General features: G+C 36.7%; 1 protein-coding gene across 8 annotated transcripts in view; it reads right to left on the reverse strand.

Annotated features, from left to right (window-relative positions):
- Positions 1-16,702, reverse strand: part of LOC143377162 (unconventional myosin-XVIIIa) — a 390,650-nt gene that overhangs the window by 127,660 nt on the left and 246,288 nt on the right. Inside the window, exon 1 of one of the 8 annotated variants that reach the window (XM_076828163.1) lies at positions 5,370-5,857. The exons of the other annotated variants lie outside the window; for them this stretch is intronic. Coding sequence (XP_076684278.1) covers positions 5,370-5,759 — 390 coding nt within the window. The 5' untranslated portion in view covers positions 5,760-5,857. Of the gene's footprint in view, positions 1-5,369; positions 5,858-16,702 lie in introns of those variants that run through there. 8 annotated transcript variants of the gene reach the window in all.

The raw sequence follows: 16,702 nt of genomic DNA on the forward strand, positions 1-16,702 counted from the left end.
GGTTCCAAAGTGACTTTTTGCAGACAAAATTCCGTATTTCCGTCACTTCTCAACCGATTTTTGATTTTTTTGGCTCATTTTGTAGGGGATTAAATTTGCTATAATATCAAGTTCCTGAATTGCAACCAAAACGTGTTTTTTCTATCCTTTTTTCTGACAAAGTTGGATGAAAACTATAGTAGAACAATCTTTGAGGATCTATTGACACGTCAGAATGGTTGAAATACAACTTTACAAGGGCTGAAAATTTGGAATGTCTACCGAGTTTACTACAACCAGAACCGTCTAAAATATCAATTCAATATATGATTCTAGAACCTAATAGCGTTCAGAAATATCAAAGAACGTCAAAACCGTGATTTATTTTTTATGTTTTTATTATTGTTTATTAGTAAATAAAACTTTATCGAATGTTCCCGTAACCACAAACTCGTTGATTCGGAACCAAAAGTTCAGAATTTGTTTTTTTTTAATCCCTAAAGAAAATTTTGGAAAACTACTGTGTGACATTTTAGCAAATTTGATCCCAGACAAAACGAGCGAGAAAAGATAAAAATCGGTTGAGAATTCACTGAGATACGGAATTTTGTCCACAGAAAGGCACTTCGAGCGCTATCGCCAATTAAACAAAATCGGATTGACACCACCGCAGTGGCAAATGGTGGCAGCTAATTCTTTTTTTAATTTGTTTACTACATTCTTACCCACATTCCAAATGCCCAAAATGTGGTTCGGGAAGATTCGATAAAGTTTTATTTACTAATAAACAATAATAAAAACATAAAAAAATAAATCACGATTTTGACGTTCTTCGATATTTCTGAACGCTATTAGGTTCCAGAATCATATATTGAATTGATATTTTAGACGGTTCTGGTTGTAGTAAACTCGGTAGACATTCCAAATTTTCAACCCTTGTAAAGTTGTATTTCAACCATTCTGACGTGTCAACAGATCGCCTGTTTTATGCTTCCGCTATTGCCCAGTGCCGATTGAAGATTTTACGTAAAAAAACTACTTAGATAAGCAAAATTTTATCAAATTAGCCCCAAAGATTGTTCTACTATAACTTTCATCCAACTTTGTCAGAAAAAGGATACAAAAAAAACATGTTTTGGTTGCAATTCAGGAACTTGATATTATAGCAAATTTAATCCCCTACAAAATGAGCCGAAAAAATCAAAAATCGGTTGAGAATTGACGGAAATACGGAATTTTGTCCGCAAAAAGTCACTTTGCACCGGCCCAGCGGAGAGCTGCCAGCGACCACTAGACAGCAGTGGTACCCGAGCTCCGAAAATTTTAGGATGGTCTCGTTCAAATTAACGTCGCAAAGAGCTATTGGGATTTTCCGGGCCCAGATTACTGTAATGAGGTTTGAAAATAATGTCGACTGATCTCGTACGCGTCTCAAAAAGTTTTAGCCACGACAGGGTTGTCCGCGGCGCTATGCGCTTGTACGGAGAGATTTTTCGCCACCTGCGTGTAAAAGCCACAATAATGGCGCATCATTTCAAAAAATGACATTAACGGAAGCCGGTATAGGCGTGGCGTTGAGTAGCTAAAACATTCAGACACAAAAATTCTAGAAAAAGAATTCAAACACCGCTACAGTCAAAGACACGTCCCATTAGTTACCCCTTACGTCTGATCTAGGTATGCACTGCATTAAGGATAAAATTATAAAAAAAAGGAAAAGAACAATAGATTCTGAGATCTGCAGAACTAACACATAACTGAATAAAAATTTAATTTCTCAATTTTTGAAAGTAATGATACAGAAACAACTAGCCTATTGTTTATCAACACCACGGATTTTAAAAACAGCATTAAATACAGTATCAAATAAACAGTTTGCATAAGCTTTTTACAATAATTATGGTTAAAAAATTGATAGAAAAAAATTAAGTAAATGTAAAATATGTTAAATTATTCATCATTAAGAGGAAATAATTGTTGGCTTTTTAGTTAAACACAAGGAAGATTCGGGGATCTGGTTAATGATACGACACGTTTGCTTTTCTATCTTAGAGCGATCTGAGGTGGTCACCCTTCGCCGTATATTTCCGTTGTCTTGCTTGTGCGGTGTTGCCAAATCCTGGCTACATATTTCAATATGGCCCCACACGGCGCGTAACTTAAAACTACTTACACTATAGGGAAACAATTAGTCTACAATAATTGTTTCCCATTTTTCGGCGCAAATTTTATAGTTCAAAAGTTATACGAAAAAGGCCCCAAATTTTTCAACCCGGGCCGGCAAGTTCTGAATAGCTCTTTGCGACGTTAATTTGAAAGAGACCATCCCAAAATTATCGAAGCTCGGGCATCACTGCTGTCTAGGAGACGCTGGCAGCTCTCCGAACACCGAGCCGGTGCATAGTTGTAGTGGAATGCGTCCGTGAGGCGCTGTTGCCATTTCACCTGTTCGCGCGAGCGCGGGTTGCAAGATAAAACGCTGACCCTGTATGTAGTCCTGGCAACTGGCGATAGTTGGTGACCACGGTGGGTCTCCCAGCTATCAGTTGCTACAGGATTGATGGTCCCAATGAAGCGAGAGAGTTTAGAGATGGCAAGCGGCCCGACGCCGTATTGGAATTGACGGTCGTGACGTCCCCAAACAAAGATGGCCGGAGAGAGTAGGTCAGTTGCAGTCTACAATACGGCGTGAACGTGCATTTTAAGCTAAAAGAGTACTTATTTTTTATTAAAATAATAATAATGAAGCTTTCTATAAACGACATGTGCGATTTTACAAATTCAACACCCTCATGGCGCAATTTTGTTGAAGATGAAAGAGTTTTAAATGCAGATCATATAATATTTTGCGGCAGAAAAAGCGCCAAAAATGACGCATTTATTTAATTGCATTTTATTTGAAAATGTCGAATTTAAAAAATAATTCTCATGAGATTACTCGATCGTTTTTTGGCCATGGGAAAATCTTACGTGTAAAATGTTCTTACAAAGCTGGATTAAGTAGGAAGTGTAAACACAGTGTGGCTGTTTTCTTGCACCTAACAAGAGAAGAAATAAATAAGGTTCTTATTACTGGAAACAGGAGTTCAGATTTCTACAAGCATATACTGATTTTGATGTAACCTTTTTTTAAATTGTAATATTTAATCAATCAAATTGATATTTTCTTATAACAGATAATTAATTACTTTACGAATTAATTGATAGAAAATATTTATTTAATTTATTTCTAAAAGACTTAGATATTACGTAGGGTAGACGGGGGGCGGTAGTAACACTTTGACTTTGGAATACGCTTACGCAAAAACTATTACAGTTACAACAATAGTTTTTTTTACGAAAATGTTACTTACTTATCTGACATTATTTGAGCCACAACAGTTTCGCTGTATGTCAAGTAATATTCCAGTTATTAATAAAAAATGAGAAGCGAAGAAAGTGTTACAACCGTCCCCGACCCCGGGTCGGTTGAAACAGTGCATAGAGTCGATAGTAGCACAAATTTAACTTTACAAAATTAAAATATATATTGATTTTAATTATAATAATAAATGAAAAAAGTAAAATTTATAATCAATTATGCGGTGTCGCCATTGTGGCAGAAATAGAAAACGTTTTGGCTGGTGCATTCTTCAGGTGATCGATCCTTACATTCAGTAAATTGCACCCATTTTTTATTTGGTTTGCTTGTGCTGTGCTATAGGATTCCATTCAAACAAGACAATATTATTAATCTTCTTTGTCATTATTCGGTTCTGTCCCGGTACAAACGACCCCGACTGCCGATGTTACAATCGCCCCCGACCAGGTTTTTGAACTTAAATTATAAATTTGTATCGACGAGACACTTAAAAGTGATAAGTACTTGCAAAGGGAGTATTTATATTACAATTTTAAATCAGTAAGAAAAAGTTACTTTAAGGTATCGAAAAGTTATTTTCTTCACTATGCATGTCTATTGTGTATCTATACTGCTAGGATATGGATGTGTGTATTCGAAATGTTATTCTTCATCATATATCCAAAATTTGTGTTAATATCTACACTGCATTCCATATAAGAGCATACCGACGCCTCTACCGATTTGCGACCGATCTGCGCAGCTCCCACTATTACCGACGGTTTGAACCGCACGCGATTGGTCGTGGTGGTTTCTTAAAAGTGTGTTATGATTCCCTAATAACTGGTACAACCCAAACGCGGGACCTGACCGTTGTCAACGTAAATAACGTCCCGCACGAAAAGTTAACAGAGAGAGTCGAGGTCCGTGCGACGGAGAAAAACATAGGCGGTTAAGTGGGAAGTGGGGCGTAGCAACGCTTCCCGAGGGTCGTGCCTGCGCGAAACAGGTATGCTCTAATGTGGAATGCAGTGTATCATATGTTTTGAGATATTTAACGTGTTATAATCGCCCCCCTGTTACTATCGCCCCCGGTCTACCCTATATCGATTCCTCATCTTGCGTATAAAAACTATAAGTGTGGTGGTGGAAAACTCAATACTTTACGGAGTAATTTATACATATTACTGCATCAACCTGCTATTAAAAAGTATTTGCGGGTTTGACGCCTAAAAATGATACAATTTTTAGGATTTTTTTTCTAAATAACTGTACAGGACTTCCTTGATGAAACTTTTTGCATTTGATTGCTCTATGTTTACACAATAATTTCCCATTTTTATATTGTCACAAAAAAAATGTTTTTTTTTATAGAGGGAGGAGGAGTAGCCTCCTTAAAAGATAGGTGTTTGCGACGTGCAATGTAGCACCAGGTTCAATCGTCGGAAATCGAAAAATCAAATTATTTTTTATAGTTTAGGGCAACAACTAGCGGATCCCCTAAAAATATTTTTAAAAAAAATGAGAAACACCAACTGACGCCTGTTTCAATAAAAAGTAACAATTTTCGCCTATTTTTAACACCTATTTTCTTCAATTAAAAACAACAAAATCGATACGTATTAAGTATTTGTGGGGGATCCAGTAGATTGAAGTCGTAGAAAGATAATGCAAACAAACGTTAGACAAAATGACGTCTAAAAGTAATTTTCTTTCAATCGTGCACGCCAATTTGAGAAACAGTTTTTCGAGAAAACCTATTCCCCCTGAATACCGAGAGTAGATCGCATGGCCTGTTTTGCTTCTCAACGATATAACTTCGAAAATATTTCGAATTTCTTTATTCAATTTTTAACTGAACATTCTTAAGATGTTCTTAAGTGAATATGTTCTTAAAGATTCTCTTCGTGAATCTTATAAAAATTCATCATATCTATATATATATATATATATATATATATATATATATATATATATATAAGATTTTTTAATGCCCAGGTAAACCTTTGAGTATTACTGTTTCAAGGTCTGGCGGTGTTAAAGCATGTACCTTGTCGTTCTGCGGCGGCAGTCTGTTCTGTAGAAACACATCGAGGCGCTTCATACATTCCCCTGCATCATTCCCTCGAACACCTTCCTTTCGACCTTTAGCATCCTTGTTCACACTATCCTCCCCATCCTTGCACTTTCTTTTCCCCTTACTACGACCTATCTTCTTAGCCAGAGCTATCTCAACAATTTCCTCCCACTCAATGATGTCATTAATCGGTTTCACAGACCTCTGAATAACTTTACGATCTTTCCTCTGCGCGCTGTTGTCCCAAGCTTTCGGAGGTCTCTTTAAACCAAGAATTCCACAATCGCTCCCAGTGTACGGCACCGTTTGTTGGATTTCAGCGGCAATTCTTCTCCACTTCCTCTCTTTTGCCACTCTGATCATACTGCTACCGTTCCAACCTTCTTCCCCCAGTTTAACTCGACTTTCCACAGGTCCAATTCGGCGCGTATCTGGACAATCTTCCTTTTTCTTGTGAGTTCTCATGCCTGACTTTGACTGATAAGGAGGGATGTAGACGTTTCGACAAAAGACTATCTTCTCTTTCATGTCTAGCTTCTTCGATAAGTGATTTGCCGCGCCGATCGTCGTACCCGTGGACAAAGGGCGATTGTTATTAGCGATTACGAAGCCATTGTGTTCTGTTTTTAGAGGGCACGTGCTATCTCCGCCACTGCATTCCCATGAGCTGGGACGGTTCTTGCTGAACTTCTTGCCAGTCGATTTCATCGAAACGCCATTGATAACCGTCTCGTCGTACGTCATCGGATTTCTCGTCTTCGCGAACCTTTTGCAGGAGAATGAAATCGTTGGGAAACGATTGTTTTGTTTCACTACTCCATTGCCGTGCGCTTTGCCCCTACAAGATCTGTGAAGCAGATGATGGACTCTTAGGGTCTCTTTGTCAATTCCATCCTTGCTTAGAGGCATCTCGGTGAAAACGAGGTCTCGACGTTATTGCACTTACACTTTCGCACTGAATAATTGTCTTCGTTCCTTCGCAAACGATAGACACAGCTGAATTTTTTTAATTCATTGCACATAAATAATCTTTTGTCTTGTAATACAAATACTTTGTAATTTTAGGCTTGTAACATTACTCCTGATAACATTTTATTTCATCTTCACTGAAATCACAGGTTGCACTTACTCCCTACTAAATATACACATTTGCATGAAATTTAATCTTCAATTGTTCACTAATTATTTAACCAGTCTTTTTTAGTTAAAATGCTTATTTAAACGTTAACAGGTCACAGCACTCACTACACGCAAACAGACAAGTGAAACGATGCCTTTCAGAGAAAATGATACTGTAACTATTGATATGGCTGCAGGACAGGTTATAACAGGCGGTCGAAAAAATGTTAGTTTTATCTTTGATCTGGTGTTAAGTTACAAGTAAGTCAAATAGAACTCAATTCAATTACGTATTTTAAACTTTCCTAGGTATCGTGACAAAACGTCTGTGTCTGTTATCATTTAAAACACCATTTAGTTATTATCTAAGAAAAAGAAGAGAAAAAATGAAACTGTGAGAATTGAATTGTCAACGTTGAAGTTGTCTTAATACATTTACGTCAACACCACGGCAAGCACTCGATTCATGCAAGCAAAACAAATTTCCATAAAAACACGTTAACTCTGTTTTATCTTTAAAGTCAACATTTAAGCCGCTTCTTCAACACTTTCTTATCTACATAAAAAGGTGGCGTGTGTATAAGAAAACACCACAGTGCGCATATGCTTGATTGAAAATGATGTAGATTTAAACACTGAAGCAATTGTCAAGTGTTTATAAAGATAAATGAGAATTGAATTTCTTATGCTTCTCCGGTCAACGTAAACAATCCGTAAGGATTGAAACGCGCTTACAAACGTTCTTTTACGTTGGAATAAAATATGGGTAGAGGAAAAAAACCGAGATAATGCGTAGGATGGCACAAGGAGAGAGAAAGAGTGAGAGAACAGCTACGAAAGAAGGCTCCGTTACGATGAGCACCTCGAGCCCACCGGTTCTCGACTGAAACTAAAGAGCGGTACGTTGGAGATCCAAGAAGATCAGAAAAAACGAAAGTGACAGGCGTGTGCCCACGGCTGGTATTCGTCCTCCACTATAAAAGTACTTTCCCTCACTTCTCTGGCTCCCTTCCTTCTTCTTCATATATTCCTTCTTGGTTACGATACCAGCTCGTTCATTTTCAATGCGGTTTACACTCTCCCACTTCCACAAACAGACGCCTACTAAGCAACTCCATTTCCGCAGCATACACGGTGCACATACGTATGTATGTTGTAACTAATTGTTCGTAACGTGTGGCTAACGGTTTTAATGATATTTCCACGAATTTATTAAAACCGAACTCACTGTTTAATATTAACACTCGCACGCACGTTGACAAGAAACTTATGCGGACGACCATCGCTGGGTCTTTATAGCAGGGATCCGAACCGCCGCGTAACCCTAACCCTTACTCGGTTAACCAAGGAAGGTTCTGTAACCCATACTAACCGCGAGGGAACGGTTCTTAAATTCTAGAAAGAACCGAAGTAACCGGGTTAACCCGCTACGAGCGGGTTACTAGTAAAGTAAGACAGTCTAGCCTAGACTAGACGGTCATTTACGGCAAGTCAGTGGTATGTGAATCTACAGGCAATACATATTCAGATCAAATGAATACACAATGTTTAAGATATACGAGTATATAGTCCATGCAGGATCGATTAATTTTAGAGGGTTGTTAGAAACGGAATTTATACTTTATTTCTTAACCTTCAAGAATTACTCAACACCAATATCTTGTAGCATCAATATCTTCTACAGCCGTGTACGCGTTTCGCCTTATAGCTTCCATTTTCTAGCATTCGAATATTTTCGACACCTAAACCTTAGACAATAGGCAAAGGTCCCGTCATCTGGTCGACAGTCGGTCTCGTCCGTGCGGCAGGTACTACCGAAGCACCGAACAACCGGGTCCTAAACCCGCACCGTCTAGACGGTGTGAGATTTTGGACAAAAATCGGCCGACAGCGCAAATCTTGACCGATTTCAATAATTTTTTTTTTTAAATACTCGTAAAGGATTCAGCAATAACGGAGCACTGCAATAAAACCCATATCTGTTGGTCTGATTTATAGAAAACACTATTTAGCGCAACATAACATAAAAACATAAATTATACAGATTAAAGGTATTAAAAAAAAATTTTCTTCAAATTTAATATTAGCTGTAATATAAAAAATTTACTTTACATTTACAAAATTTATGTTTTAAATAAACTGCATAGCTGATTTGAATGTTGTATTTTTAACTCATATTTCAATTATGTTAGTTTTGATTTTATTTTTAATATATAAATTTAAAAATAACTTTATAATAATTGTAATTCGGAGTAATTAGAATCGAATATTTTATGGTAACTAATTTTATAATGTAATTTATAAATATAAGATTTAAATCAGCTATACAGTTTATTTAGAACATAATTTTTGTAAATTTAAAGTAAACTTTTATTTTATAGTTAATATTAAATTTACAAAAAATTAATTTTTAATACCTTTAATCTGCAAAATTTATTTATTTATGCTTTTATGTTATGTTATGCTAAATAGTATTTTCTATAGATTAGACCAACAGATACTGATTTTATGGCTATGCTCCGTTATTGCTGAATCCTTTACGAGTATTTTAGAAACAATTATTGAAATCGGTTAAGATTTGCGCTGTCGAGCGATTTTTGTCCAAAATCTTACACTGTGCGTCGGCAAACGCTCGCGATTTCGGCGCGGCCAAGTTAATCTTTGACCTCGCATATTTATTACTTTCACGTGCATGCATCACCCTACCAAGGAGTCTCCGCTATTAAAATAAAATTCATCTGTATTTGGAAACATGGTTACAACTATGTTTTTCACCGTAATACTGTAACCGCATTAACCCGGTTAGCCGGGTTACTCGGGTTACAGATGATTTCTGTTACCGGGTTAGTCGATGATACGGCGTACCGAGCCGGGTACGGGTTAGGGTTCGGTTTCCTGCTTTATACACCAACATCTTTTTTTTTTCTTTATTGGTTTATTGTCGCATCAACCGCTATGGGTTATTAGCGACATACAAATACATAGGCGTACATTTACTATTACAGTACAATAGCAATAACATTGTAAACACAGTTATAGTTGAAATATTGGGTGAGGACTAGTTATAAGTTTCTTGGTTAGATTTTGGAGTATGATTTTTCTTTCAGGAGGTAGTCGATTAACTTCTGCATTTGCGCTGGCTTGGTTAGCATTTCATCTATGTTGGTGTCAGTTGAATTCCTGAGGTTGTCAAATTTGGTACAGTTGTATAACAGGTGTTTAACTGTGATTGGGATATTCCATTCATCGCACAATTTTGGAGTAGATTCATCCATTAGGTGTCCATGTATTAGATTGGTGTGACCAATTCTGGGTCGGGTCATGACAACTTCATATCTCCTATTTAGTGTTACCTTGTATTTTGTAGTTAAAATTGCGGATTAAATCATGGATTTTTGAGGGTTTGGTTTCCCAAATGTCGTTCCATTTTTTAGTAGCAATTTTATTAATGTACTGTTTATAATCCCGGTACAGACACTGGAGTTTTGTGTCGGATATTTGAATGTGGACCAACATCTTATAAATGTAATATTCATGTAAAAATGTTTATGTAATAATCTTGAATATTTAATTTACATGTATCTTAAAATACATAACTGTTAAATTTTTATTAAAGATTTTCCATTTAATTGGCAAGAAAACAGTTTTAGGGATCACAAATATAATTCGTACATATTATACTTTTTATTGTCCCAGAGTGCAATTTGCATATAAATTGTTTGCATTTTAATATCGTGGCGTGCAATATACTGTGAAGCGGTACGACGAAAGTGGTTCTATTTTGTTCCGGAAACGCTCAGGGAGGCCTAAAGTAACAACCAAAACAGAAGATTTAAGAATAAATGATGTCTTGAAACGATGGACGACTTACAGAACATTGATAACTTTAAACACTAATAATTTGAACAGTGAGACGAGGGGGGAAATTATTGTTGCGTGATTATTTAGAGGAGAATGTGCTGAAAATATTGCAATTGGTCCGAAAGTGGAACTTTTTGGCGTTTGGAAGATATTCCTTGTCAAATTTGAAAAATGTCGCTGTTTTCGTTACTGCGTATATAATTATTTTTTAACGGATTGTTTATATTAGTTACTAATAAAAGAAGATATTTATCACAAAAGCCTGGTTTTTAATTTAAACAAACCGATTTGTTGCTACTTTCCTTTATTATTCGACTTTTCCTTATAACATGGAAACGAAAAGTTTCCCAGACATTTTACTTAAACCACTGTAAAGGACATTAAATAAGGTAGCAAATAAACAGAATTAAATTTTTTTTATCACAAATAAGTTAAAACAATTGCAAAATAAATATATAAATAAATGTAAAAAATATTAAATTATACATCATTCGAAAGGAATAATTTTGTCCTATTTTTCAATCCGATATCTTAAGAAAAATGAACCAAAAGGCGGCAAATTTTAAATCCTGCCCACTGTGCACCGTTAAATATTTTACAGAGGGTTAAAAAACGTGTTTTCGCCAATCTCTCGTTATCTAACAGTTTCACGACAAAAATAGTTATTATGAAAATTATTGCTTAGTAAATTCTCTACAACAAAGGTTATATGAGTTTTTTTCGTAGGAGTAACCATTTTCATGTATGACGGGTTCCAAGTTTTAACCCTCATACTTTTGACAAGGGAAGATCCCGAACTCGAAAATTCAAAAACTTTTGAAACTTTGTGAATATGTAGGGGATGTCCTCTTGAGTATACCGCAATTTTGTTTGCTGCCCAAATGCACTCCAAGAGGGTGCAATTCACCCCCTGATTTTTTTTCGATTTTGTATTAACACTCGGGAGCTGTAAGAGATAAAAAAAAGTTTTCAAGAAAAAGTTACGTCTTTTAATTAAGACTATCATTTGGCAAGTCACAATTCTCGGAGTTCTTAGAGTTCGCAACCCTTGGAGTGAATAAATTTAAACTTTAATCTTTGGGGAAATATAGAAGATATATAGGTATATATAACTCAATTTTTTTTTTGCTGCTCCCCTGAAAATCCGGCTATTTTTCGACTTTGTATTATAACTCGTGAACGGTAAGAACTGTAGGGACTAGTTATAAGAACTAGGGACTAATTGTAAGTTATTTCCCAACGTCGTAGATAAAATTTTCTAAAAATTGAGACGGGAGTTGGATTCGTCTTTAAAAAAACTCACACCCCAAATAATTTGTCCTGCGCCTAATAATTCCCGAGATATTCCAGAAAATGTGTTTTCGAACGCCAACATTAGGGGCTGTTTTCATCCCTTCAACAGGGTCAAATATTTTTCAGAATTCTACAAATCTGCATAGTATCGTCAAAGTCGGCATGTGCGGGTTCGATATGTTCCCTTGTCAGCGTATAATTACCTAATCATGAATATTACGAATAACACATATACATATAAGAACGTCATATAGATTTAACCCTCGTCAGACGGGACAATTTTACAACGTTAACAGACGGCAGAGGCACAATTGCACCCTCACATATTTTATATGAATATTCTCACTGTCGGTATAATTTATACGATAAATTGATAACATTTAGACTCAATGAAAATCAATAAAAAATATTTCCCAAATTTTCTTTTATAATGTAAATTATCTATTTCTTTTATTTTTTTATAATAAAATACCATTATCATTAAAAAAAATCGCATTTTTTTTCTGCATTATTTTCATACAAAATATATGAGGGCGCCACTGTGCCTATGCCGCTGTTATGGATGCAACCCTCGACAGGATCCCCTATCTTGGAAGGGGATTGAGATATTTTTCTGAGATTTGGTCTATATAAACTACACCAGAAATTTAGAGATGTCACGAAACTTCAGCGCTCCCCGGGTTCTCGAAAAAATGTTACCGCAATTTAAAAACGCAAAAGTTAGAATTGTACCTATGCCGTCTGACGAGGGTTAAAAAAAAAATTTATTAAGGGCACTTCCCGGTCAAACCATGCGAAAACAGGTGACATTTATGATTGTTTCTAGAAAAAAGTATACAATGTAAGGGTCTAAGTACAAGTTTTCGCACTTTATTCTGCTAAATGTAGAGTATAAAAAAATTGATTTCATTTTGGCCCACCCCTATGTATCTATGATATGCATCGCATACTGCATCGTTGTAAAAAGAAAAAGCGTGGACTATCGCCATGATAACTCCAGACAGGATCGTCCAAAATCCAGAAACCAAAGAAATTTCTTAATTATGCATGTGTGGTTATCATTGTTCAGAAACAATTAGACAATGATTTACATGTGTTTAAATGATAGGGTCCAGAAATTTTTTTTCGCAACATATCTGTCCGTAAAAAAGACTTGAGTGTATGGAAATTCACAATAGAGGGTAGCGCGGAAGCGAGAGTAATTACGAATAGAAACCCGTTTGAATTTTTAGATTCGGTCAAGAATTGCATTTTTTACAGTGGCGATAGTGCGCGAAAAATTGTTTCGAGAAAAACATACTTAAAATTTGACACCGAGCGCGCTCTTCTAGTGGCGGGGACTTGCCCATGAGCGCCCTATTTTCCATGTGTTTATTCGATTACAACAAAAATTTATTCCTTTTTAGTTGAATAAATGTATTATTAATTAAAAGAAAAATCATATCTCTATCTATCATAGCTGCGCCACAAGCCATCTTAAAAAAAAACACCTATTTTTAAGGCCGCCACACTTTGGTGCCCCTTAAGGGGAGGTTCCGGTCTAAAGCCCCACAAAATGGGTGATATTTAGGAATTAATTAAAGGAAAACTACTATATATAATTTAATGGGACTTTTTGCATTGTATTAAGGATGTCTTAAATTGTAGAACTATATTTTTTGTTTTATAATTAATCATTGCAGACGGCCCTGGGTAGCCGTTAAAGTCAAGGCGTCAACAAATTCATCCAAATCGGTGGGCGCTGTATCTCCAAAAGTTATTATCCAATTCGACTGAAACTCTTTTTTATTTTGAAGATTATTCTTCTGTCTAGGGGGAGGGCAGAAAAAATGCAAAAATTGAAAATTTACAATTTTCAAAGGCGTTGAAAGGACGAAAAATACAGGGAAAAGTGATTTCAAACTTGAAGTGTCGTTATTTTCTAAAAAAATGTCATTTTTGTAATTTTTTCTAGTCGCCCTCCCCCTAGATAGAAGAATAATCTTCAAAATAAAAAAGGTTTCAGTCGAATCGGATAATAATTTTTGGAGATACAGCGCCCACCGATTTGGATCAATTTTTTGACGCCTTGACTTTAACGGCTACCCAGGGCCGTCTGCAATGATTAATTATAAAACAAAAAATATATTTCTATAATTTAAGACATCCTTAATACAATGCAAAGAGTCCCATTAAATTATATATAGTAGTTTTCCTTTAATTAATTCCTAAATATCACCTATTTCTTTGGGCTCTAGACCGGAAGCTCCCCTTAATCATTTAGCCGTTTTCTCTGCCACTTTTTCGTATCTCCACCGAAACACGAGGTACCCATCCGAATTATGTAATGCATCTCGTATTTTAATCGATAACCATAAATAAAGTACTAACTGACACGTGTAGCAACGCGGGAGATTAAATGCGTGGTTACAAGCTGTATCAAAAGGCGTAATAGATACAGGAGAATATATTGCGGGAAGCGTGGGAAGTCAGGTTTTCAATGGTGCAGAAGAATTTCTTTGCGCCCCCATTACAAGTACATATTCGATTACCGAGTATAGTAAAGCATACGTTAATATTCAATTTCAGCTGCCGTTTAATTTCTGAAATCCACTGAAGAATTTATAATATCCAGCGCTACGTGCATAATAACGTCGATGTCTCACATAAACAAGGTAATAGTTGAATATGCTTAAATATATTGCCAATGTTAGAAAATAGTGCTACTTAGGTCAAGTTTAAATGTTTCAGTATTCAGTGGCCATTTTTTAGGTCAGTGTGCTCTTGTGCGCATAAAGTTGAGAAAGAAATTTCAAGATCAGTAGTTATTTCTTTAAATGACACTGCACGTTCTTCAGTATGTATAATAACAGCAATTTGCAATTAGATAAATTCAATGTCCACAGGCATTTATGGCCAATTAGGTCGTAGACGAGTTACAACTTCAGAAAGCTGTCAGGCTTAACCTTTAGAGGGCCGGGAGTTTTTCATTGAAATTGTAAATTTTATTTACTTAAAATATATGCACATATACCACTAAAATGGCAAATTAAAAAAGGCAAATTAAATTAAGTATCCAAATTCTTAGGTGGCCTCTATAATGGCTGCGAACAGTATGGCATATACTGGAGTTTTTAAAATTTGAACTTTAATATTTCTAAGCGTTTTTGATATCGCTAATCACGACTCTAAAGTCAGAGTATCGAAATTTTACACAGAAACAGTGTTGCCAACCTAAACAAGCCTAAATGAATAACAGCAGTTACATTCATATATTATTCTTTCCTCTGGCGTTACCCAGAGCTAACAACGTGGACGTAGAAAGTTTTGTAGCTCTTTTCTTGTTTTTGGCGTTTTTTCTGTTATTTTTGGATTTGTTTTTTTAGTTTTCTGATTTTACTATTTATTATGCGACCTGCAATCGCGCAACTCACTAATGCCCGTGCATTATACAAAATGAATAATGAATGTGTATCTCTTCACAGCAGCGTTCACAGCGGTTAACTGCAGTGAGTGGAGGGGGAAACACCTCCAGAAGTGGTGGTAATGTGTGCCTGAACTGCGCCTGCGTCAGCCACGCACACATTACCACCACTCCTGTAGGTGTTTCCCCCTCCACTCACTGCAATTAATCGCTGCGAACGCTGCTTTACAGCAATATCTTCTCCCCGAGGCCCACCTTCTCTCGCACGGCATACGTCAACGCGTGTTTTTGTTTTGAAATTCAAACGCTTGTTTATACTCGAGAGATAAGGGATCCGTGCTTAATTTGAAGGGGGAACGACGCAGGCGAAACCGCGCGTAGTCAGCGGACGACGCCTATTCTTTCTGTGTCTCTTCACGAAGGAGAGTTCCTTCGATGGCATCTTTACGACTGCGGATTAGGCAAAGCTAAGCACAGAAGTTGGTGAAGAAAGACACGTGGCACTTTCGACCTGCGATGCCAGATCGGGGACGGGTTCCCTCGAGAATTTCCCCCACCTCGCGCATACTACGCCGGAGCAGCGTGTTCGTGAGCTCGGCGCTTCGGAGTCCAACTCACGGACACGCAGCTCCGGCGTAGTGTGCGCGAGGTGGGGGAAATTCTCGAGGGAACCCGTCCCCGATCTGGCATCACAGCTTTCGACCCCTCCGCATGCGTCATTCGTGCGCGCTCAGCCTGCTCAGCGTATGCGCAGTCAGGTCTGCACCCGGCTTAAGGGGGGAGCCTGGTGTAGCGGATCGAAGAAATCGATTTTTTTTTTGCATAAATCAATAGTTGAACATCACGACAATATGTTCCCAAAGCCGCAAAACGAAATTCGAAAAATTAAAGCGTATATAGCCGGTTTTGCTACGGAGCGCCAGGCTACCACAAAACTTTAAATGCGTTTTTCTCGAAACGACAGTTTCACACTTTGCGGGCAATATTACTCCAAAAATATTCAACCAATCGACTTGGCCTTGTGCACGGATATTTGTGAACATTTTCTTCACAGAACTAAGTTATTGGTATAATGATATTGTTTAAATAAATAACTTTTTTTACACATTTAAGGGGGGGAGTCTAGTATAGGGGGTCGAAGAAATCGATTTTTTTTTTTGCATAAATCAATAGTTGAACATCACGACAATATGTTCCCAAAGCCGCAAAACGAAATTCGAAAAATTAAAGCGGATATAGCCGATTTTGCTACGGAGCGCCAGGCTACCACAAAACTTGAAATGTGTTTTTCTCGAAACGACAGTTTTATACTTTGCGGGCAATGTAACTAAAAAAATATTCAACCAATCGGCTTGGCCTTGTGCACGGATATTTGTGAACATTTTCTTCATAGTACTAAGTTATTAGTATAATGATATTGTTTAAATAAATAACTTTTTTTTAGACATTTAAGGCAAAATTTCGTTGGAAACAGTGAACTTTTTATTCAAGAGGCCGCCATTTGTTCATTTCGCATCTTTTAAGTTTCAAATTTCTTCATTCTATGCGTACACTCATAAACTAAAAGAAAATTGTTCGATTTTTGGTTCCAGATGAAACCAAAAGACGCTACGTTGCCCGCAGTGCAATA

The sequence above is a fragment of the Andrena cerasifolii genome, chromosome 15 (assembly GCF_050908995.1).
Source record: "Andrena cerasifolii isolate SP2316 chromosome 15, iyAndCera1_principal, whole genome shotgun sequence".
NCBI lineage: Eukaryota > Metazoa > Arthropoda > Insecta > Hymenoptera > Andrenidae > Andrena > Andrena cerasifolii.